At 38.3% G+C, this 24,689-nt stretch overlaps 1 protein-coding gene across 4 annotated transcripts in view; it reads left to right on the top strand.

Moving 5' to 3' along the window:
• Window positions 1-24,689, top strand: part of LOC150102312 (cyclin-dependent kinase-like 4) — a 296,960-nt gene that overhangs the window by 72,938 nt on the left and 199,333 nt on the right. For all 4 annotated transcript variants that reach the window (XM_090399039.1, XM_090399038.1, XM_090399040.1 and 1 more), the window contains one exon: window positions 22,220-22,415. In XM_090399039.1, coding sequence (XP_090255165.1) covers window positions 22,220-22,415 — 196 coding nt within the window. The remainder of the gene's footprint in view (window positions 1-22,219; window positions 22,416-24,689) is intronic.

Raw genomic sequence — 24,689 nt, 5'->3', positions numbered from 1 at the left:
TAGGCAAATGAGTGAAGCTATCAGTTTTAATGATGCAAAGTGTGATCTTGAAATTTGGTAGGCAAGGTTGGGATGCAGGGTATATAATTAATAGGAAACTTTTGAAGGAGGTGGAAGAGATGAGAGATCTGGGAGTGGAGTTTTTGCTCTCTTATGGTTTCTCCCTTATTTCTTCTGGGCCTGGCTCCTGCTGAGTGAGGGCTTAAGATTTTGGGGGGAGTGAGTGGAGAGTTTTACCTTGAGAGAGCAATTTGAGTCTCTGGGGATTGGCATTTTCTGGCAGGGCCTCTATTGGGGCCGTGTTGGTGGGTGCTTTTCCCTGGAATATGAATGTTTCTGCTCAGTGGTAGGGTGAGCCTGTCACTGAGAACCAACGCTGAGTGGGACGATCTTTCAGTCACTCATAGGGAGTAGTCTGGGAGATCGCCTAATTTTTACTTAAACAGCTGTCAGGCCAGTGAAACCTTATCATAATGGACTAATAGAAAGCAAATATATAGCTGCTTGGGCAGCATTTATGTTTTCTAATGCCAATGAATGTATTTCCATAAGCTCTCTGGTCAACTTATTTTTACGAAACTTTCATAGTTTCTATGTTCGGCTTTGAAATAATGCTGGATCTAATATCCACTTTATTTATACAATTCAGTAGATTTGTTTATAATATAGATATCATAGAAGAGTTTTTATTTTACCAACCACTTTTAGAAACAATAAAGGACCAAGACATGTTTGATGTTGTTGATAATTATTTTAATTCTCACAATTTGTCCTGGCATTCATGTATTAATATTTGTACAGATGGTGCTCGCTCTATGTCTGGAAGTGTAAAAGTATTTGTCACACTGGCTCAACAAAAGAACCCCAGAATTGTTTTTACTCATTGTTTTCTACACAGAAAAGTATTAGTTTCAAAATCATTAGTACCTGTGCTGACAAGAGTACTAGACAAGAAGGTCAAAATCATTAATTATGTCAAAAAGTAGACCATTACAATCGAGATTGTTCGCAGTACAATGTTCCTCAATGGAAACTTCTCACACACAGCTGCTAATGCATACAAAAGTGAGGTGATTATCTCAAGGACAAGTTCTTTCAAGGTTCTATGAGCTAAAAGAGTAGCTTTACAACTTTTTTGACAACTTAACAATCTGAGTTAGCTGATTTTATTACCAATGAGCTGTGGTGCAATAAGGTTGCATTCCTTACTGATTTTTTCCAAGCTTTGAACACCCTTAATAAAAGTATGGAAGGAAATCATGAAAATATTCTTACTTGCACCAACAAAATTAATGCTTTCAAAAAAAAATTAATGCTTTTTGAGAAGAAAGAATCAGAATAGAAAACACAACAGAAATGTTTGAGCTGACAAAAAGTTACAGAGTGGATAAAAATCTTATAGATCTGATTTTATAAAGTTTAATATTGCTTAGCAAAAATATTGAAAAATATTTTCTCTCATTTGATGTATCATCCTTAGATTTGGTAAGAGATCCGTTTGTTTTAAGTGCATGTCAGTTGGCAAATTTAAACACTGCAGAAGGTGACAAGCTAAAGGAAATAAGGAATGACAGAAGATTAAAACTTAAACATTCGGCAATAGATACTATTTCATTTTGGTTGTCTCTTCGAAGTGAATATCTCATTATTGCAGAAAAGGCAATTGAAGCACTTCTTCCTTTCTCCACTTCATATTTGTGTGAAGCTGGCTTTTCTGCAATGAACACTATAAAAAACAAGAATAGCTTGTAGCTTGAAACCTTGAAAGAAGATTTGAGGGTATGCCTATCTACAATCATTTGATGTATCATCCTTAGATTTGGTAAGAGATCCGTTTGTTTTAAGTGTGTATCAGTTGATGACAAGCTAAAGGAAATAAGGAATGACTGAAGATTAAAACTTAAACATTCGGCAACAGATACTATTTCATTTTGGTTGTTTCTTCGAAGTGAATATTCCATTATCGCAGAAAAGGCAATTGAAGCACTTCTTCCTTTCTCCACTTCATATTTGTGTGAAGCTGGTTTTTCTGCCATGAACACTATAAAAAACAAGAATAGCTTGTGGCTTGAAACCTTGGAAGAATATTTGATGATATGCCTATCTACAATCCAACCTCACACAAGGTACATAATGAAACAACACCAAGCTCAGGTGTCTCATTGATTAAAAAAAATACTTGTTACATGTATGTATATTAGAAAAAAATAATTAATTACTGTCATAAATAACTTTGTTTATTCTTTTGTATTTCATTACAAGGTGTCATAAATAAATGGGGTTTCAAAGAGATGTTACAAAAAGAGAGTTGGTTCATAAAGTGAGTTACGATGGGTTTTGTCGTTATTTGAAACAGTCGATATATTTCATAATACTTGAATGGTGTGCTGTAGAATTTTAGCATTTTGTTTTAGTGTGCCATAAGATAAAAAAAGGTTAAAACCCCGGCTATAGATCATCAGCTATTCTCATAGGAAGCATTCCACGGATCTTCCACAGTTTTATCACTCTCTGGATCCTCTCCACACTTCTTCATTCCCACAGAATCTGAAAGTCCAGATCTTTTTGCAGTCTGAAATCAGTCAGATCATTTCCTGTATCATTGATATACAAATTAAACTGATATCTGCCCATCAACCACCCTCTAATCCAAATCACCAGCCTCATATCCATCCCCATTTGTTCTAATTTATGCAATAGAGTTCTATGTGGAATCTTGTCAGATGCTTTTGCAAAGTCTAGCAATATCACTGAGTAGCCATTTCCCTTATCCAACATACCTTCATAAAAGCATGTTATCTCTTATAGAGTATTATATTCCTATCCACACAGTCCTGAATTCTGTCGTTAACCAGTTTCTCTAATTCCTTAATCACCACTCTTGAGATGCTGATTGACCTGTAATTTGTTACTTCTGTCTTGGAGCCTTCTTTATGCAGTGGAACTATTTTTTCCTCTTTCCACTCCATTGGCACCCTCTCAATACTGAGGCTTAAATTAAGCAGCTTGGTCAGAGGAGCTGATAATTCCCTTGCACATTTCATAATAGACAGGCCAATGTGCTATGTATTCCCATGGCTGTTTTCATACTTGGTTCTTCAATATTTTAAGCACCTCCATTTCTTCACCCTCTATTTTCCTATCACTCAATGTCACATCTGACATTGCAATATCACCATCTAGATAGCACACCCCTGAAAATGCTCACTCAGTAATTCAGCTGTTTAGATTGGTTCTGTTACCTCCCAATCTTCAGTCATCCTTCCATAGAAGGATGGTTTCTTTTGGCCTCATCAACTAGCTTTCTCTCATAATTAATTTTGGCCTTATCTTCTTACCTGTCCCTTAATACTGTTCATGGGCATGCTGATCACTTTTTTCTTTATGATCTCTCTCCACCACTTTTTCTTTTTGTGCAACTTCTGCTTATTGAAGCTATTCATCCATCTAACTCCTACCTAATTTATCCTTCTGACTCTAGGTATACATTCAGATATTGATTTATCTCTTAGCAGCTGCATGAATTCCACATCTATCACTCTCCAATACTTTAGCTACTCCAGATATACAGATCAGCCTATAATTTGCTGTCTTAGCATTATCATCACTTTTGTAAAGTGGAACATTTTTGTCTTCCTTCCACTCCTTTGGGACTTGTGCTGTTGCAAGACTTGTTAAACAGGTAGACCAAGGCTAATGCTAACTCCTTAGAACATTCTCTTAAGACGTGGTGATATGTCATCGTCTATATTACCTTATTGACATCTAGCTTACTTAACTCCACATACACCTCTTGCTCGTTCACCATTAAGTGTTCTCTCATTTCGTCCTCTGCACTTGAGCTTCTGATTTCACACTGAGGATGAAGCTCCCTGATGAACTGCTCACTGAATACCTTGACTATGTCTTCTGCAGCAGTTATCAATTTTCCACTTTCATCCATTAACATCATCTTACCATAATCATTCTTCCTTCTATTTGCCACATATCTTAAAAACTCCCAAGGGTTTTTCTTCATCTGATTTGCTAATTTCTGCTGATTCTGCATGTTTGTTATTCTTACCAACTGAGTTACTCTTCTAGCCTGCTCTGTATACTCTTCGTTCAACTGATTATTACCATTATTCATCTTGTGCTGCCTCCAAAGTACCTTCTTTTTCCCGATTTCATGCTTAACCTGCTCATTCAGCCTTTTGACTTTCAGAATAGATTCACACATTGACGTTGTTATGTATTTCTTTGTCAGTTCCCAAGTAGCATTTATTTCTTTACTACTCAACTCCTCATTTCATGCTATAGTTCCACGCCGTCTCCTAAGCTTGTCATAATCACCAACATTGTACTTCCACATATATCCTTTCCTTACAGAAGTCTTTATATGGCTAGCCACAACCCAGGTGATTACTTCACAATCACTCTCACCAACTGGAGAGAGGTGCAAACCCCACTCACAATAACATCCTCTGATGAAATGATCATATCTAAAACTCTTGCTCCTCGCATGCAACTCCTTTACATACTGCCTGAAACAGTTATCTCTCAAGAACTCGAGAAATTGAATTTCCTTATTCCCAAAATGCTATCTCTTCATTCTTTTCTATACTACCATAATTAAAATTACCAGAGTTATTACTCTTCTCTTGTTTACAAACCAAGTTTCTAGTTTAATAAATTACTAAAGCAAGACTGGCCCTTCACAAGCCATGTTGCCCCTCATAGAGTATCATATTCTTATCCACCCATTCCTGAATTTTTTGACCAACTTTTCCGATTCTTTTACTACCACTCCTGAGATACTGATTGGTCTTTATTTTGCTGCTACAAATCTTAAATTCTCCTTTATGCAAAGAAATTATTTTGCCCTCTTTCTACTTACCTTGCAATTCTTCCAGAACTGAGACTTAAATTAAAAGCCTAGTCAGCTGCATTGCTAGTTAACATGCACATTCTCACAAAACGAGAGTTGGTATCCCATTTAATTCCATTGCTGTATTTACATTGAGATTTCTGCAATATCCTGAGAATCTCCAGTTCATCCATCTCTGTTCTCACATCTCTCATGGTAGTAACCTCAATTCAACTCAGTAGCTCAAGTATTTTATTTGCTTCTGTCACATCTCTGCCATCAGCATTTGTTAAAGTTATTCTCCATAGTCACTCTTTGTCTTACTTACCACATAAAAATTAATTCTTTTAGATTTCCTTTGTCCTACTCAGCTAATTTCTTCTCATAATCTGATTTTGCCTTCTTTACCATGCCTGGTCACCTTTCTTACCTAATCTTTGTACTGCTCATGAGCTTGCTGATCATCCCCTCTTCTTATAATATCCTCCACAGCATTTTGTTTTTTTGTAGCTGCTGCTTAATGATACTACTCATCCATGCCAGGAGGGTGATTAACCCTCCTGCCCTTGAGTATGCAATCTGATATTGCTTCCTCCAAGTAACCCTTGACTATCACCCATACACTGCTAACATCCTTCCATATGGTAATTTAAAATTTTTCCTATCTGTCTCTGATAATATTTTTCATATTTATTTTAAAGCACTCATTTTAATTATGAATAATGTTTCTATTAGTATTATAATTTTAATAAATTAAAGATACCAAGATATTATATTTAAGATTTAATCCTTTTTAATTACATCCCACCCACAACAGGTTTTAAACCTGTTGTGGGTGGGGTGTGAGACCAACAATCTGCTTAAGTACTTAAGCAGGTTGTTGGTCTCAGATCAGATGTTGAAAATATCTATCTCAATTATCCATGCTACGGTGAGCACCTGTAGGTTGTAGATTGGTAATGCTATCCCCAGAGTAAAACATGCCAGCATGTGGTCTCATTAAAATCTGCCCCCCCCCCATTTTTTTTTTCCTTTTCTGAAAATGCTGTATATTCCTTTTTCTATTCCTTCAGCATTTTACTTATCTTCAGTTTTGGATCCACTCAACTTTGTCAATGCCATAATCTCCTCTCCCTTATCACACAGCTGGTTTTCATAAATAAATGTAATGCCCTTTATATCTAGATTTATATGCAGATGATTACCATTATATTTACCTAATCTATTAGCAATTACTCAACTCTCTCTCTCTCCAATCTAATTACCATATCCCATGTAAGTCAAATGTGATAAAATTGTATCACCTCCTAAAATTAAGCACCTCCGTAGCGCAATTGGAAGAACGACAGTACGTTGCGCCCTTCAATTGGAAAAGACCTGAATTCAATTCCCGCCATAACAGGAGGAATCTTTATATGGACTTTTTCAATTGAAGGTGAGTTAGCCGATCTCATACGGACGTAGCAGGGTTTTTTCTCCCAGAAACTCGAGAAAATTTGTCCGCATACAGACAAATCGGCCCTTCAGAACACATGCAATTTACTGACAAAAAATACTTGTTGTGGTGGTGGTGGGCAGTAGATGGCGCTGATGTAGTTGATTTATAGTAGAAGCTCGGTAGTAGTGGAGAAGAACCTTATTAACATTGAGCTTATTTAATTCTTCATTTACCTCATACTCAGTTTCTACCATTTCCTTACACATCTCATCACTCAAGCATTTGATGAAATTGCTCTTATCAAGATGAAATTTGTGCATTAAATATATCCACTCAAGTATTTGATAACTTGTTGGAAGTTTTCCCACTTGGTTATACTATAAAAATTTACCAAGAAATTATATACTTGGTTAATCCTTCATCCAAGTGGAAGCAAACAAGTTTGCCCCTGAACTATTTTTGCTTACACGTGGATAAAGGATTAAACCAAGTATATAATTTCTTGGTATCTTTAATTTATAGTATAACCAAGTGGAAAACTTCCAACAACCATCTCTAATCCAGAGTATTCTAATAATATGGTGTGACACCTTTTGGCAACTAGTATATGAAAATATGACTTCTGCATTACTTCAACCTTGGTATCACCTCTGGGTTTGGCTCCCACTGACAAGAACTCATTAAAGGTTGAAACCAGTCTAGGTAGTGACTCTTCCCATAATGCATAGCTTTATACATACCCATAAGGATACATAGCTTTATACATACCTGTAAGGATATGTGCTTTGCATTATGGGATACTAAGGCAAGTGATGTGAAGTCATAAGCTTCTATATATGAGTTGCCCCAGTCCTGAAAATAGTTCAGGTGCAAACTTGTTTGCTTACACTTGGATAAAGGATTAAACGAAGTATATAATTTCTTGGTATCTTTAATTTATGTTTGATTACGTGTTTTACTATTTCTGTCAAGTAACATAATGCAGCTTTTCATAATTTTCTTTTTTCTGCTGACCATGTGCCAAAAGAAAATCTCTGTAATTTTACTTAGCTTGATTGGCAAGAAAAATTATACTGTGCTTTCCTTACCAACTAAGTACTTCACCCTTGGCATTTTTATGGTCTGGCTCCCACTGATGAGACCTCAATAAAGGTCGAAACCAGTCTGGGTAGTGGTCCTTACCTTTAATGCATAGCATCATACATCTCCGCAAGGTGATGTATGATGCTATGTTATTTTATGCTATGCTTAGTATTTTCCCCTAATGCTGCTTTGCATTAGGGGAAAATACTAAGGAAAGTGATTGGAGCTTACTCCACTTTACCACGAGTTGCCTCAGACTTGCACTACTTGCAGGCACAAACTTGACTTACTTGTCTGTTTGCTTACTTGGGAAAAAAGGATTAAAACCTAGCTTATAAAATTGCTTGGTATCTTTAACGTAAGTCACCTTCGTGGCTTGACCTTTATATTATTCATGTAATAACTGATTATTGCTTTCCATCTTATGATGCTTCCATAATGTCTGTTTCTCTAGGTTACATATTAATTTCACTATTCATCCATTTTACACCTGTGTTGTTTCACTACATAGGAGTGACTCACTTATATAGGAATGCATTCAGGTGTTAAACATTATTATTATTATTTACAGCATCTCCGTGGAGTCCAGTGACTTATTGCAGGAGACCCAAATCACCTGTGATACACATAAATTTTATCATACCTCTCCTTGAATCCATTTACCATCAGGGAACTCACAACCCAATTCTGGCAATCCATTCCACTCACCCACCACTCTTTATGCAAAATATCTGGTCTGCACCCCCTCCACCAACCATACTCTTACACAACTTCCACGTATGGCCCTTACTTCTCGGACTGTTTGTCATATATTGAAAAATTTTGCTTCCATCAATTTTCTGAAACCTCTTTAATATCTTGAAAGTTTCTATTATGTGCCCCGCTTTTCTGCCTATCCTCATAGGAAGTATTCACAGACATGTCACCATCTTGATCACTCGTTTCTGAATCTTTTTGACCACCACCTGGTCCCCAAGAAACCCAGACAACCAAATCTGTGCACAGTAGTCAAGATATGGCCAAATCATAGCCTTATAAAAAAGGGGATAATAACTTACTTATCTTTACTTATTAGTTTTTCAATATCCAAGTAATTCGTTGAGCTATTTAACTTTTGCACCTCTGAACTTTAACTCTTTGTTCACCTTTATCCCCAAGTCCATAGCCTCATCAGTTTCCTGCAAACCAATACCATCAGTATTATTATTAACATTTGACTTCCATGGAGTCAGAGACTCATCATGGGAGGTAACCACTATTGCACACAATTCTCATCCAACTGTGCTGTTTTAAACTGATTCAATGTGTCTACACCCACAACACAATCAGGGAATGCATTCCACTCACCAACCACTCTCCATGCAAAGAACCTACTCCTCACTCCTCTGCTCAAACCCTCCTTATACAGACAGCAATGGCCTCTTGTTCTCCCCCTTCTCTCATTCTATGAAAAATCTCTTCAATGTCGACCCGATAACTTCTCACTAGCTTATATGTCTCAATCATATTATTATTAACATTTGACTTCCATGGAGTCAGAGATTCATCATGGGAGGTAACCACTATTGTACACAATTCTCATCCAACTGTGCTGTTTTAAACTGATTCAATGTGTCTTCACCCACAACACACTCAGGGAATGCATTCCACTCACCAACCACTCTCCATGCAAAGAACCTACTCCTCACTCCTCTGCTCAAACCCTCCTTATATAGATTCCAGCAATGGCCTCTTCTTCTACCCCTTCTCTCATTCTATGAAATCTGTCTTCGTATTCCACATTCCAAAGACCACTGACCACCTTTGAGAATCTTCTCTTGACTCTTTCCAACATATCCTCGTCACCATGGAAACCCAGCGACCAAATCTGTGCACAATAATCCATATGAAGCCTGATCAAGGCCTTATACAGTGGCATCATAACCTCTCTATTTCTGCATGTCAGGATCCTCCACATCATTGCCCTATATGATGTGACATCTTCGCAACTTGTGTAATGTGGCCCCTGAATTTCAGATCCTTGTTCACCGTCACTCCTAGATCTCTCATCTCCTCTACTTCCATTAAAGTTTCCCCGCCGTGTATACAGGTGACCCTCGGTACTTATACAATGCACTCGATACTTATAACATGGTACTTATAAAATGCAGTTTCGATATAATGCGGTCTACAAATTGTAGTAACCCTTGTACTTATACAACGAGGTTTTGATAAAAACACGGTCTACCAATTATAGTAACCCTTTATCTTTTCATATGTTTTTCACCTTGCGACTTAAAAATCAAATTTTATCTTCATTAAATTTGTGTATGCCCATATCCTGCATGTAGTTATAAGTAGCGAATTTATATTAGGGGAAATACCCTTTAGCACGCATGTATGTCAATTGTTTACCTTGTAAAGTGTTTATTGTTGAAAATTGCCTTTGTGTTCTGGTGAGTTACATACATAATTAATATGTAATGCTTTTTTATGTAAAAAAATTATTTTTATAGTAATGGCCACAAACTGCAACAAAAGGGAAAAACCAACATTGAAAAGAAAATTCATACTCGAAGAAAAGATTAAAATCTTAAATCAGTCGAAAAATGGAGGAAAAATCTGCAGTTGCTGCAAGGACTTTGAATTTAAATTAATCAACAATTCGAACAATCAAACAAAATTAACATAAAATCCGAGAAAGTGTTTATTGCTGGTTCAATGGTAAGTGCAGCGCATTGCTCGTGTACATGATATTCTAATGGAAAAAATGGAGAAATATTTAATGATTTAGATAGAAGATTGCACTCAAAAGAAAATTCCTTTGGATGGAAATCTTATTAAACAAAAATTCTCAAAGTTTATAAACATTTATAGTGCAGACCGGGTGTTCAGTGCAAAAGAATCTGGGTTATATTGGAAAAAAAATACAAAAACGCACCTATATTTTGAAAAATGGAAGATCAGCTCTGGATTCAAAGATTCCAAAGATAGAATTACTCTACTGTTTTGTAGTAATGCATCGGGCGATTATGAAAAAACCAATGTTTATTAACTAATCCACAAATCCTCGTGCTATGAAAGAATAAAATATGAACTTTATTTTATTTTGTCTAAAACATTTATGCATTATGTGCAATGAAGTTTACTTACAATTTGTAAATTATAATTTTATACTATATATTCGTTTCATAGTTTATATGTTTTCTTAACTTACATGAATTACCTGAATTAAATAAAAATATTTTTTGTTGGATATGTCATTGTTGTTTATATAATTTAAAAAAAAAACGATTTTGGAATATAACCCTACTTTTTCTATGTGATCTGAGTCTCGCATAACGTGATTTATATAACACAGCATTTCTATGGAAATTAACATCCGTGTTATACAAGGGTTACCTATACTTTCTATCCCATCGTTGCTTACTCAAAACCTTACACTTTGCAACATTGAACTAACAGTTCCTCTTACCTGACCATTCATTCAATCTATTCAAGTCCTATTGTAAGGCCATAACATCCACTTGTTTCCTCATTCCTCTCCCCAGTTTTGCATCACCTGCAAACAGCTGCACATCACTAGTTAAACCTATCCCAATATCATTAACATACAAACTGAACAACAATGGCTCCAAAACTAACTCCTGGGGCACACCACTAGTGAACTTCCTCTTTCGGGATAGTGCATCTCCACGTACAACTTTCTGATACGTATTTGACAGCCAGTCACTGATCCAACTCAGAAGTCTGTTATTCAATCCCATCTGTTTCAGTTTATTTAACAGCTTGTCATGTGGCAGTCTATCAAAAGTGTTCGCAAAATCTAAGTACACCACTGTATATGCATCTCCTTTGTCCGAGGTATTTGTCACCTTGTTATAGTATATAAGTAACTTAGTGTAACATGATCTCCCCTTAACAAACCCATGCTGATAACCACAGAGAATACTGCTTTATCAACCCATTTTTGTATCTTACTTCTCACCAATCTCTCCAGTACTTTCACCACAACTGCAGATATACAGACCAGCCTATTATTTGAAGCTATAGCCTTATCACCACCTTTATGCAGTGGAACAATTTTACCTTCCTTCCACTCCCTTGCTTGGAACCTGTGCTGTTGTAATACTTTTATTAAACAGGTATGCCAATGGTACTGACAATTTCCTAGAAGATTCCCTTAAGATGTGTGGTGATAAGTTATCAAATCCTATCGCCTTATTGACATCAAGGTTATTATTTCCTCAAATACCACCTGCTCACTCATAATTACGCCATTCTCTCTTATATCCTGTACACCAAGGGTTTTCAACACATGGCCTGCAAACCACCTGTGGCCAGGTGAGCTATTTGCCATAGCCCGCCAGCCATATTGAAAAAATAACTACTTAACATTAAAACGCGATTAAAAAAAATAATTCAAATGAAGCCCACAGGCCACTGAGCTATACTGCGGTATTTAGAATTATTATTATTATTATTATTCAGGCCTCCAAGGAGTCAAAAGACTCATCGAGGGAGGTCCTTCCTAAGACATAAAGTCTGTCAAGACTCATCGAGGGGAGGACACCCCCCCCTGAGAAACACAAAGTCTATCATACCACTCTTTAAACTCACTGACCATTCTCGCTCCCACCACTCCATCAGGCACTGCATTCCATGGCTCAACCATCCTCCACACAAAGAAACCACTCCTTACCCTCTTGCTCACAGTTTCCTTTTGTAACTTCCAGGGATGGCCTCTTGTCATCACTCCTTCCCGCTGTTCAACCAAGCGAAAGAACTCCCCAGTGTCAACTCTGTAACTACCTCTCAACAATTTAAAAGTCTCAATCACATCACCTCTCCTTCTATCCACCAAACTCTGCAGTCCACATTCTCTCAGCCGATCCTCATAACTATCCTTGTGCAGTCCTGAAACCGTCTTTGTATCCTTTCCACAGTTAATTTATCCCCTTCAAATCCTGGGGACCAAATCTGAGAACAATAGTCCAAGTGTGGTCTGATCAGAGACTTATACAACGGAATGATAACCCTCTTATCTCTGCAGGTCAGTGTCCTTCTCATAATAGCAGCAATCCTCTGTGTTACCTTCACCACCTTTGCAATATGTCCCCTAAACTTCAGGTTTCTATCAATCATCAACCCCAGATCTCTTGTCTTCCCTACTTCCTCCAGTACAATTCCTCACATAGAGTATACAGCATCCCATCGATGTTTCCCAAACCTCAAGACCTTACATTTTGCTGCATTAAACTGACATCCCCCATTCATTTGCCCATCTATCTAGCTTATTTAAATCCTCTTGCAGGGCTCCCACATCTGCACTATTACTAATAATCCTTCCCAGCTTCGCATCCATCCGCAAACAACTGAATATCCCCCTGCAATCCACTGGCTATGTCATTGATATAAAGGTTAAACAATATAGGTCCTAGTACTGATCCCTGTGGGACCTCACTTGTAACCCTCTGCCTCCTGGAAACTGCTCCACCATACACAACTCTCTGATACCTATCAGACAGCCAATCCTGAATCCAGTTGACCAATCTGACATCCAGACCCATGTGCTGCAACTTAAATATCAGCTTATCATGTGGCACCCTGTCAAATGCCTTCGCCAAGTCTAAGAAAATTGCAATATATGCCTTTCCCTCATCTAATGTTCTTGAAACTTTATTATAAAAGGCTAGCATATTGCTAAAACAAGAGCGTCCTTTCACAAATCCATGTTGATTCTCACAGATAACATTACCCTCATCTGCCCAATGCTGTATATGGTCCCTCACTACTTTCTCCAAGATCTTAACAACTACTGATGACACACAGACTGGCCTATAATTAGACACTTCCAGTCTGTTACCACCCTTATGCAATGGCACCATCTTACCTTCCTTCCATTCCCTGGGCACCTTTGCCAAAGCCAGACTTTCATTGAAAAGCCACTTTAAAGGCACTGTCAATTCCCTAGCACATTCTCTCAAAACTCGTGGTGAAATACCATCCAGAGTACTTAGTATCTGAAACACACTCTCCTCCAGACCTCGAACCAGTCCTATCCCTCTAGCATTAAAACTGACTCCACTAGGATGAAATACTCCAATAAAGTGTTCATTGAACAATTCCACTATGTCCTCTGCATCAGTCACTCTATTCCCATTTTTATCCCACAATATCATTCTTCCACAGTCATTTCTCCTCCTACTGGCCACATAGCTAAAAAATTCCCTAGGATTTTCTTTGGATCTTAGGGCCAATCTCCTATCATATTCCAGTTTTGCTTTCCTTACCACACTAGTCACTCTTCTGGCCTGTGTCTTATATTCCTCATGCATCTCTTCACCTGTCTCCTTATATCTCTTCCATAGCCTCTTTTTCGCATGCAATTCCTGTTTAATATTGTTTGTCATCCACTTTACTCCAAATTGCATCCTCTTCTTCACTCGTGGTATACAACTTACCATTGCTGATAACAAATATTCTTTCATAATTTCCCACGCACTAGTGATATCCCGGCCTTCCAATTCCTGCCTCCATGAAACTTCCCGAAGTTGACGTCTAAGACTATTATAATCACCTGCCTTATAATTCCACATAAGTTCCCGTCTCTTTGATACTCCTGCATGTCTATTCATTTTCCAAGTCAACACCATATGGTCACTCTCTCCAACTGGTGGGAGAGACATCAACTCAGTTATTATCAACTCTTCTGATGCTATAACCAAATCCAAAACTTTTGAACCTCTTGTTCCCTCTGTTACATGTTGCCTAAGACATTTGTCCCTCAAGAATTCTAGAAATTCCATTCCCCTATTGCTACATGCATCTTCCTCTCTCCAATTTATACTACTGAAGTTAAAATCTCCCATAACAATCATTCTTCTTGCACTTGCCAAACTTAGCTGTCTAAACATCTCCTGGTCCCCATCCTCTGTGCTCCTGGGTCTGTAGCAACACCCCACTAAATATCCTGTCTTGCCTACCTCTACCTTACACCATACGCTCTCAAAATCATTTGTCTCACTTCCTTCCAAATTCTCCACTCTTGAGGATATAGGTCATCACTTATCATAAGCAGTACCCCACCACCACGCTTTCCCCTCCTATCCTGACGAAAAATGCTATACCCAGCGACTTCTATTCCTGTTGTTATATCCCCTTCTGTCAACCACGTCTCAGTGATCGCAATAATTTTTGGCCAGGCTGAATGCTATATGCGCCACCAATTCCTCTCCCTTAATCCGGATACTCCTGGCATTAGTATAAAGCATATAAATGCCATTGTTTCTATACCCAGCATTATCCCTTCTAGACTCCACTGGGCTCAGTGCTACCTGACATCGTCTTCCTTCTCCCAAGTATCCATTTCCACAAGAAGCCACCCCTGCTCTCATCCTCCCTGGGACACACTGACTCGTTCAGAACAGCAATCTCTCCAGATGCCTACGTCCTTCCTCATTCAAATGTAAGTGGTCTCTCGCATACAATTCCTCTCTTTCCTCAAACGCACTCCAAGCATCCACATATACCAGTCCTCTCTTGTCACATATTCTCACTATTATGCCATTCAATATCACTGCTCTTCTGCTCAGTTCATCATTATCATACCTAGGCAACATGCACACTATTTTTCCTCTCTCTGTCTTCTTCCGTACAGTCTCAAGCAAAAATCTCATATCTCTTGCTGCCCGACCTACATTACTACTCAAGTCATTCGTTCCTACCATCACAATCATCTCATCCACCCTTTCACCTCTCTTAATTGCCATAGCCACCCTTTCTATTGTTCCTCCTGGCAAACACTCCTCACGCATCCTATCTTGAACACCACGGATCATTGAGTCGCCATACATTATACCTCTTACCATTCCCTCGCTCCTATTGTTTCCATTCTCTCCTCTTCTTTCATTCCCATACCTCTCTCTTCTACTGTTTCCATTCTCTCCTCTTCTAGCACTCCCATACATCTTTCTCATTCCCCTCTCTCCTACTGTTTCCATTTTCTCCACTTCTAGCACTTCCATATCCCTCTCTCATTCTGTCTCTTCTACTACTGTTTCCATCCTCTCGTCTTCTAGCATTCCCATACCTCTCTCTCATTCCATCTCTCCTACCGTTTCCATTCTCTCCTCTTCTAGCACTTCCATATCTCTCTCTCATTCCGTCTCTCCTACTGTTTCCATCCTCTCGTCTGCTAACATTCCCATACCTCTCTCTCATTCCCTCTCTTCTACTGTTTCCATTCTCTCCTCTTCTAGCACCCCCATACCTCTCACTCATACTCCCTAAATTCTCTCTCTCTCCTACTCTGATTCGCCTTGCATTTATCTCTTCCATTCTCCTAATCTTATCTTTCATACTTCTGCTCTCATTCACAAGACATTCCACCTCCTCTTTCAACTCATCTATCTCCCTCTGCAGGTCAGTCACTCTTAATCTAAATTCACTCTCCCAAACAAAACTATCTCCTAAACTTTCATAGTCACTCACACCTTCCACACTATCAACTATTATTTTCTCATTTTCTCCTATCACACTACTTGTCTTCCTGCATTCATTCCCCGTTCCTGGAGCAACAAAGTCGGTTATCGATATATCTAATGTACTTATTTCCTCCAACTGCCTGCATTTTGCACACATATACTCTCCACTCTTTTTAACAACCCACATATGTAATTCCCGAGACACATGCCGCAAAGTCCCTTATGATATTGCTAATAATTGAGTTCTTAAATGGCGGAGGACTTGGCATTACGCCACTTGCGACTGCTGCTGAATCCACCATCATTCCTTACTGCTGAGTAGCGTAATCTTTAATAATTATTCAATTAATAAATAAGAGGGAAAAAAAGTACAAGCATCAGAACATTTAAGTACTAAATATAATTGAATAAAATGAAATATAACTAAATACAGTAACTTAGCTTCGTTTTGTCTTCCACCGTTATGCGTTCGATTCCGACGGTACCACCGAAGTACACTCGTATTCAGAGAAACAATTTAGCACTCAAAAATGTAGAAAAACGGGGAAAAAAGCGAACTATTCACCGATTAAAAATCACTTTCTGCTGCACAGCTCAAATTCACCGCCACATGCTACCAAATTGTAAGATGCTTTCCAGATTCACAAGGAACACTGTGCATTTGATACTTTACATAAAATCCTATAAAAATAAATATTAAATAGACGTGCTTCTTCAGTCATCTACCAGTGCCAAGCAGTACTTAAGTGCTAGTACTAACATCGCAGGTAGATGGCTGAAGCAGTAGTTCGTTTGAGTGCGCTGTCTAGTCTCTTCCAGATACATCTCGAAGGTTCTCGATTCATCGTTATTTTCATACAAATACAAGCGGGTTCTCATCCACAGTCAGTTAAGTTATTGTGACTGTTGTGAACAGTGTGATATTCATGTATAAGTGCACACAGGTTCGTCGTGTCAACCATAGCCTATTGTGGTTTTATATTGCCAGACTTTTTTATTTTCATTAGTGTGAGACATATTCAGTGGATAATAACTGTTACAATGCCATTTTTGATCATTTTTGGGGTTCACTTTCCATCACTATGGCGTCTACGAGTAAAAAGCATAAATCAAGTGATTCTTATCAGGTTTTTAATGAAAAGTGGGGCAATTTGTAGTTTTTTGTACCGATCGATGATAAGCCAGTGTGTTTAATTTGTTGTGAGTCAGTGTTAGTATCAAAAGAATACAATATAAAACGACACTACAAGACAAAGTATGCTTTCAATTTCGATCACCTTCAAAGGCGGCTTGGTGTGGACAAAGTGAACCGTCTCCAAATTGATTTAAAATGCCAGCAGGTTGCATTTAAAATGCAAAGGGAAGAGAGCAAAGCATGCATCAAAGTAAGTTATGTAATAGTTGAAAAAATTGTTAATAAATCAAAGCCTTCTTAGATGGCGAATTTGTGAAGAGTATGTCATCACTGCTGGGGATATTCTGTGCCCAAATAATAAGGAAGTGTTTAAAAACTGAGTTTGTCTGGGGTATTCAGTGTGACAGAAGAACTGCTAGCGCTCGTACCTATAAAGGGAACGACAAAAGGCACTGATATTCTTGAAACCACCAAGAAAATGCTCTAGCGTTTTGACCTCAGCTTAACCAACCTAGAGGATGTGGTAACTGATGGTGACCCTGCTATGGTGGGAAAGAATGAAGGGTTTGTTGTGCTGCTATGGAAAGAACCAGAACTAGAAGGAAAAAATTTCGTCCATTACCACTGCTTAATCGACCATGAGAATTTGTGCGTGAAAACTATTGGATTTGAGAATGTCATGAAAGTTATTGTGACTGTTGTCAACATTATTTGCAAGAGGATTGAATCATCGTCAATTCCAAGAGTTTTTGAACCAAGAGTGCGAATCGGATCACAATGATGTGGTTTATTATAGTGATGTGCATTGGTTGAGCAGAGGGAAGGTTCTCAAAAGAGTCTTTGACTTAAAGGAGCGAAATACAGCAGTTCATGCAAGCCAAGGGGAATCCGATTGCAGAATTTAATGATCTGAAGTGGATGATAGACTTTGCCTTTGTGACCGACATCTCTTTGCATATGAATGACCTAAATATGTGGCTACAATCCAAAGATCAACTGTAATAAGTTTAGTTTAATCCTTTGTCCAAGTGTGAGCAAACAAAGTTTGCGCCTGAAAGTATCTTCAGGACTGGGGTAAGGTAGTGCAACACCAGGAAACTCATTGCAAAGGTGGAGAAAGCTCTCATCACTCCTAGCTCAGTATCTCACATAATGCAAAGCACATCTCCTTGCGGATATGTGTAATGCTATGCATTAAGGCAAGGGTCACTACCCATACCGGTTTTGACCTTTATTGAGGTCTCATCAGTGGGAGCTAGGCCCATTAGTGGAGATACAAAGGCAGAAGCAATGAGAAGTCATCCTAACCTATAGGAGTTGCCAAAGGGTATGCAGCCTTATTATTAAATTACTCTGGATTCAGAGAAAGATGTTGAGAGTTTATTTTTCACTTGGTTAGACTATAATAAGTTTAGTTTAATCCTTTGTCCAAGTGTGAGCAAACAAAGTTTGCGCCTGAAAGTATCTTCAGGACTAGGGTAAGGTAGTGCAACACCAGGCAACTCGTTGCAAAGGTGGAGAAAGTTCTCATCACTCCTATCTCAGTATCTCCCATAATGCAAAGCACATCTCCTTGCGGATATGTGTAATGCTATGCAATAAGGCAGGGGCTGACCTCTCATTGCTTCTGCCTTTGTATCTCCACTACTGGGCCTGGCTCCCACTGACGAGACCTCAATAAAGGTCGAAACTGGTATGGGTAGTGGCCCTTGCCTTAATGCATAGCATTGCACATATCCGCAAGGAGATGTGCTTTGCATTATGGGAGATACTGAGATAGGAGTGATGAGAGCTTTCTCCACCTTTGCAACAAGTTGCCTGGCATTGCACTACCTTACTCCAGTCCTGAAGATACTTTCAGGTGCAAACTTTGTTTGCTCACACTTGGACAAAGGATTAAACTAAACTTATTATAATCTAACCAAGTGAAAAATAAACTCTCAACAAAGATCAACTGGTGCACACTCTGTTTGATCACATCAAAGCTTTTGTGGCCAAGCTCAAACTTTGGGAGGCACACAAAAAAAAATACTTAACTCATTTTCAGCTTCTCGCTGAGTCCAACTGTTTGTCTCTTGATGAATACACTACAAAATTAGCTGTGTTGTGAAGTGAGTTTAAAGAGAGATTTAGTGATTTTCTTAACCAACAGTCTTCTTTAGATTTATTTTCAATGCCATTCAGTGTCAATGCTGCTGAAATGCCAGGCTCAGTACAAATGGAGCTGCTTGAACTCCAAAACAACTCTTCTTTGAGAGAAAAATTATTCAATGTGGGCTTGCTTAAAAATTAACAAAGACTACATTTTTGAGGATGCATTCCTGCCGGCATGCTTTAAAGATGTGTGCTTTGTTAGGAAGCACATACTTATGTGAGCAGTTCTTCTCCAGAATGAAGAATGGAAGTCCAAGACAAGAACTCAGATTACGGACCAACATTTTGAGAATACTCTGCGCATAGCGACTTCCAACATTGACAAGCTGGTCAAGGAAAAACATTGCCAAGTTGCCCATTGACATTATAAAAAAAGAATGTTTTCTTCATTAAATCATTTTTTTTTCAAGTATTGATTGTATTTACTTATCATGAACCCGACTCCCACCTACACTCTTAAAGCTGAGTTTGTTTATTTTTATAAAATTTTATGTAAAGTATCAGATGCACAGCATTCCTTGTGAATCTCAAAACCATCTTACAATTCTAAACACTGCAGTATAGCTTAGTGGCCTTCGGGCTTCATTGAAATTTTTAATGTGGCCTGCACTGTCTGAAAGGTTGAAGACCCCTGCTTTACACCTAATTTCCTCATGATTCCACCCTGATCAGAATGAAACAACCTCATAAATTGATCATTGAATATCTCAACAATTTCTTTTGCAGCAGTTACCATTCTACCACTTTCATCCATTAACTTCATCTTACCTAGATAATTTTTCCTTCTACTGATGCATATGTAAAAAAAACTCTCAAGGGTTTTTCTTTGCCTGATTTGCCAATTTCTGCTCATACTCTACTTTTGTTTTCCTTACTAACTTGAGTCACTCTTCTCACTTGTTCTTCATGTGACTGAATACTACCATTATTCATCTTGTACTTTCTTTTTCCAGATTTCATGCTTAAGCGTCACATTCATCCATTTTATACCTATCTTATTCAGCCTTTTGGCTGAATAAGATAGGTATAAAGCTATAACATGGAACTCCTCGTTCCATGTTATAGCTCCAAGCTGTCTCCTGAGCTTATCATAATCACCAGCCTTATAATTCCACATATATCTTTTCCTCACAAGAGTCTGCATATGACTAGCCCAAACCAAGGGGATCACTTCATGATCACTTTCACCAACACCAACTGCAAGAAAGTATGAAACCCCTCTCACAATTATATTCTCTGATGAAATTATCAGATCTGGAACTCTCAATCCTCACGTGCCCTCCTTTACGTGTTGCCTGAGATAGTTATCATGCAAGAACTTGAGAAATTCAATTTTCTTATTCCCAAATGCTATCTTTTCATTCTAATCTATACTGCCATAATTAATCATCCATAATAATTATCCTTCTTTTGTTCACTAATCCAAGTTGTTTATACATTTCTTCATCACAACCCTCTATGATCCTAGGTCTATAACAAAATCCAACTAAATATGTCTTTCTCTCAATCTCCACATTACACTACAATGCCTCATAACCATTGTCACTATTCCCCACTTCCATGTTGACCTTTTGTTTACTTAATTCCCTTGCTATCATCAGCAGCACTCCCTTCTCTTCTTGCGCTTTCTATTTTTCAGGGACAGTATTTTTCGTGAAAAATACTGTATCCTTCCATTTCTATTCCCATGACGATAGCATCTTCATCCAACCATGTTTCACTTATTCCAATGATTTTGGGGCGAATAAACTCAATCACTGAAACCATTTCATCCCCCTTGTTTTTGATACTTCTGGCATTTGCAAACAAACACAGTAATTCTTTTTTAGGTTTGTAACCAGTCCTATCCAAGCCATGTGTTGGTTGTGATTTCCCCACCACACCTGCCCAATCACCTTTATCATTGCTTACCACATATATCTGCTCAGTCTCAACTTCCCCACCCACATCACAAATTTGATCTTTATACACACATTCACTGCCACTTTCAACATGGCCGATGGGCCACATGAGCCCCCCCCCCTATTTCCCTGTTCCTCTTGCATTCCCATTCTCTCTCTTCATCTCTCACACTACTACTATTTCCACTGCCAAGCACTGCTGTTTCTTCAGTACCACACACTCATGATTTTTCCCTTCATCTCTTTCTTCTGATCTCTTGCACACATCACACACTACTTTCATCCAGCAACACTTTCTCCAGTACACTCACTCCAAAGCCATTTAAAGCAACCCATCATGCCTGTATAATTTCATTCTTCCCTCAAACACATGTCATACTTCCACAAACTTCATTCTTTTCTCTTCACACAGCTCTGCTAGGATACTATTCATGATTTTGGCTCTCCGACGCAACTCATCATCGTCATACCTCAACAACACACTGACAACCTTTCCTAGTACACTGTTATCTTTCACTCTTCTGAGTAGTCTCCTGATATTCATCCTACACATCCTTCTTATGTCCACTAAGATCATTTGTCCCTGATTGTATATGATACAAAAGGTTTCATATGATACACCATATGCAACATTTTCATCCTGAAGTGTTGAAAACTTTCTTGCCCATTGTCCAAGCAATTGATTTCCTTTCACCACAACTCATAATCTTTGTATCAAGACATTATCCTCATTCTACCATGTTTCATTTAAGCAAACATTTTTATGCAAATTGATTCAATCACAGAAACAAATTTGACCCTTTTATTTCTGACACTTCAGGCATTCAAAAAATAAACACAGCAAATCATTCTGGGATCTGTAACCAGTCCTATCCAGTATACATCTTCCCCTTTATCTCAACCTTTTTCAGACTCTACTACTCCTCATTCATTTCAGCCCATTCCATCTTTATGGGACCATTCTCTCACACATATTTACTACTGCCTCCAGATAGTTGAAGTGGTGATGTCATAGGAGTAAGAACATCAAAGGTATATTTTCTGTGGGGATATGGAGGAGATAAGAAGATTATTAATTATAGTTTTCCTGAGACTGCTACAAAATGACACAGAACAACATTATTTATATTGCTGCTTCTATAATCTTGATATTTCATTATTTTTACAATTATTTAAGTTGCATTCTTTTTGTCATAGGAAAAGTAGACATCATCTAACACCAGTCATGGAAAAGTATGAAAAAATGGCCAAGATAGGAGAAGGTTCTTATGGAGTTGTATTCAAGTGTAGAAATAGAGAGAATGGCCAGCTAGTTGCTGTGAAAAAATATGTAGAAACAGAAGATGATCCTTTAATAAAAAAAATTGCCCTTCGTGAAATACGCATGTTAAAGGTAAGTTATCTGTATTTTTACATTATTTTTTGCCATGGCATTTTGAGTTTTGATCCTTTAATTTCCATACCATTGAATGTGATAGAGAGAGCAAGAATGTATAATTTGACTTTTCTCATGAACTTTGAATGTCATAGAGAGAGACTGTTGTGCTCTGACTGAAATTACCTTCAAAACTGCACTGCTCTTAAATAAGCAAACAAAATAACATACATTAGTGGTGATGCAGTTTCATTTCAGTATTTAATTACTAATGATGTTTCCATAAAAAATAATTCCATTTCTGTTAGCAGTATGTAGCCAATATGCTATGATTGTTGTTCTCAAAATCTGAAATAAATCATTGATTGAATTGGAGATATTATGTTCTGTTCTATACTCTTATACAGATATGATAATCAGGGAGACTTGAGGTAAGCACTATCAAGTTTCATATCCATTAACAGAAGGATAAACCAACTCAGAGTTAATTAGATAACAGCATCATAAAGCAGGAGCTTCAAAAAAAAAAAAAAAAAAAAATACACTGTGGAGGAAATATGAAGGAAAAAGTAATCCACATGCCCATAGTGCAGGCAGGGATGGTGAATAGCATGATATGGAAGGCTAAATCAGATTATGAGGGGGAAATTAATAGGCCATAGGAAATCCTGAAGAAGTTTTTTTTTTTTCCACTATGCAGCCAGTAAGAGGAAGAATGAGTATGGAAGGATAACTATAATCATTTCTGATACCTCATGGGCTCACTTTAGTGAGTACGAGCATGGCAAACCCGAGGTACCTGATGCTGGACCACACCTTACTTCATGTACTATATATCTGTTATATTATCTGTAGACTGGTCCTCTATCCTTCTTTCTTTGCTTCTTTCTTCTCTTCTTGCTCCTAACCTCCAATGCTATTAGAGTATTCGAGGGCTAGGGTTGAATCTTTCCTATCTTGCTATGTCATTTCGCCTATTGCAGCCGAAAGGGGCAAGCTAGCACCAATAGGTGCCGGTCCCAAGCCCGGATAAATGGCGAGGGTTGACATCAGGAAGGGCATCCGGTCGTAAAACTTCACTGCCATCTCTAGATGTGATTAAATGAGTTGAAAAGAAAGTGATACAAGGCCTAGGGCATACCCCTTAAGCGACGCGCAGCCACATCTCCCTACAGCTGCGAGAAGTGGACGAGGGCTACCGCATCAAGGGCGGTTGCAATTAAAGAAGCGAGCCCAGCAAGTGAAGAGAATGTTGCAAGTGGGAACGTTGAATGTTGGAAGCATGACTGGAAAGGAAGAGAGGTGGCAGACATGATGAGGAAGAGGAAGTTGGACATTTTTTGTGGTCTCCTACACATTTTATGTGTAAGAGACAAGGTAGAAGGGAGAAAAGGCGAAGGAACTAGGAGATGGGTATAAATTGTTCTACTTTGTAGCGAATAAAGAGGGAAGAAATGGTATCGGAATTGTGGGGTGTGACAGAATGAAGGGCAAAGTACTGGAAGTGGGTAGGAGGAACGACAGGATCATGCAAATGAAACTGGGTCTTGGAGAAGAGCAACTGGTCATCTTAAGTGTATACACACCACAAGTTGGATGTACAGCAGAAGAGAAAGATGAATTCTGGAATGTGCTAAATGAAGAAATGAGGGAACTGGAAGAAAACGAGATGGTGATTGTTGGAGGAGACTTGAACGGACACATAGGGAGACATATTAGGGACTGTGAAAGGATGCATGGTGGCCATGGAGTGGAAATGATGAACCAGGAAGGAGAGAGGATTTTGGACTTTGCAGTAGCGTTTGATCTGGCAAATGTGAAATCCTTCTTCTGTAAGCGGGAAGAGCATTTGATAACATTTAAAAGTGGCTACAATAGTTCACAGATTGACTACATTTTGACTAGAAGAAAACATCTTAAGGCAGTAACAAATTGTGAAGTAATCCCAACAGATCAAGTGGCACAGCAACACCGGCTTCTGTGTGCAGACTTTGAAATAAAGTCGAAGATAAGAACCTTTGGAAGCCATGGGAGGAAAAAAATTAAGTGGTTTCACTTAAAAGAAGAGAGTGTGAGGAACTATTTTAGGGAGAAGGTGTTAGAGAGGATTTCTGATGGACTAGAAAGTGTACAAGACTGGTGGAGACATAATTCAAAAGTAACTCTAAGCTGTGCAGCTGAGGTGCTTGGTGAAACATCCGGAAAGATTACAGAGCAGAAGGAGGGTTGGTAGTGGAATAATGATGTACAAGAAGTAGTGACAGTTAAGAGGAAGGGAAAGCAGAAGTGGGA

Source organism: Typopeltis vanoorti, chromosome 10 (genome assembly GCF_054136105.1).
Source record: "Typopeltis vanoorti isolate ZY-2024b chromosome 10, IOZ_Tvanoo_1.0, whole genome shotgun sequence".
NCBI classification, from domain to species: domain Eukaryota; kingdom Metazoa; phylum Arthropoda; class Arachnida; order Uropygi; family Thelyphonidae; genus Typopeltis; species Typopeltis vanoorti.
This window is presented reverse-complemented; position numbering and strand designations above follow the sequence as displayed.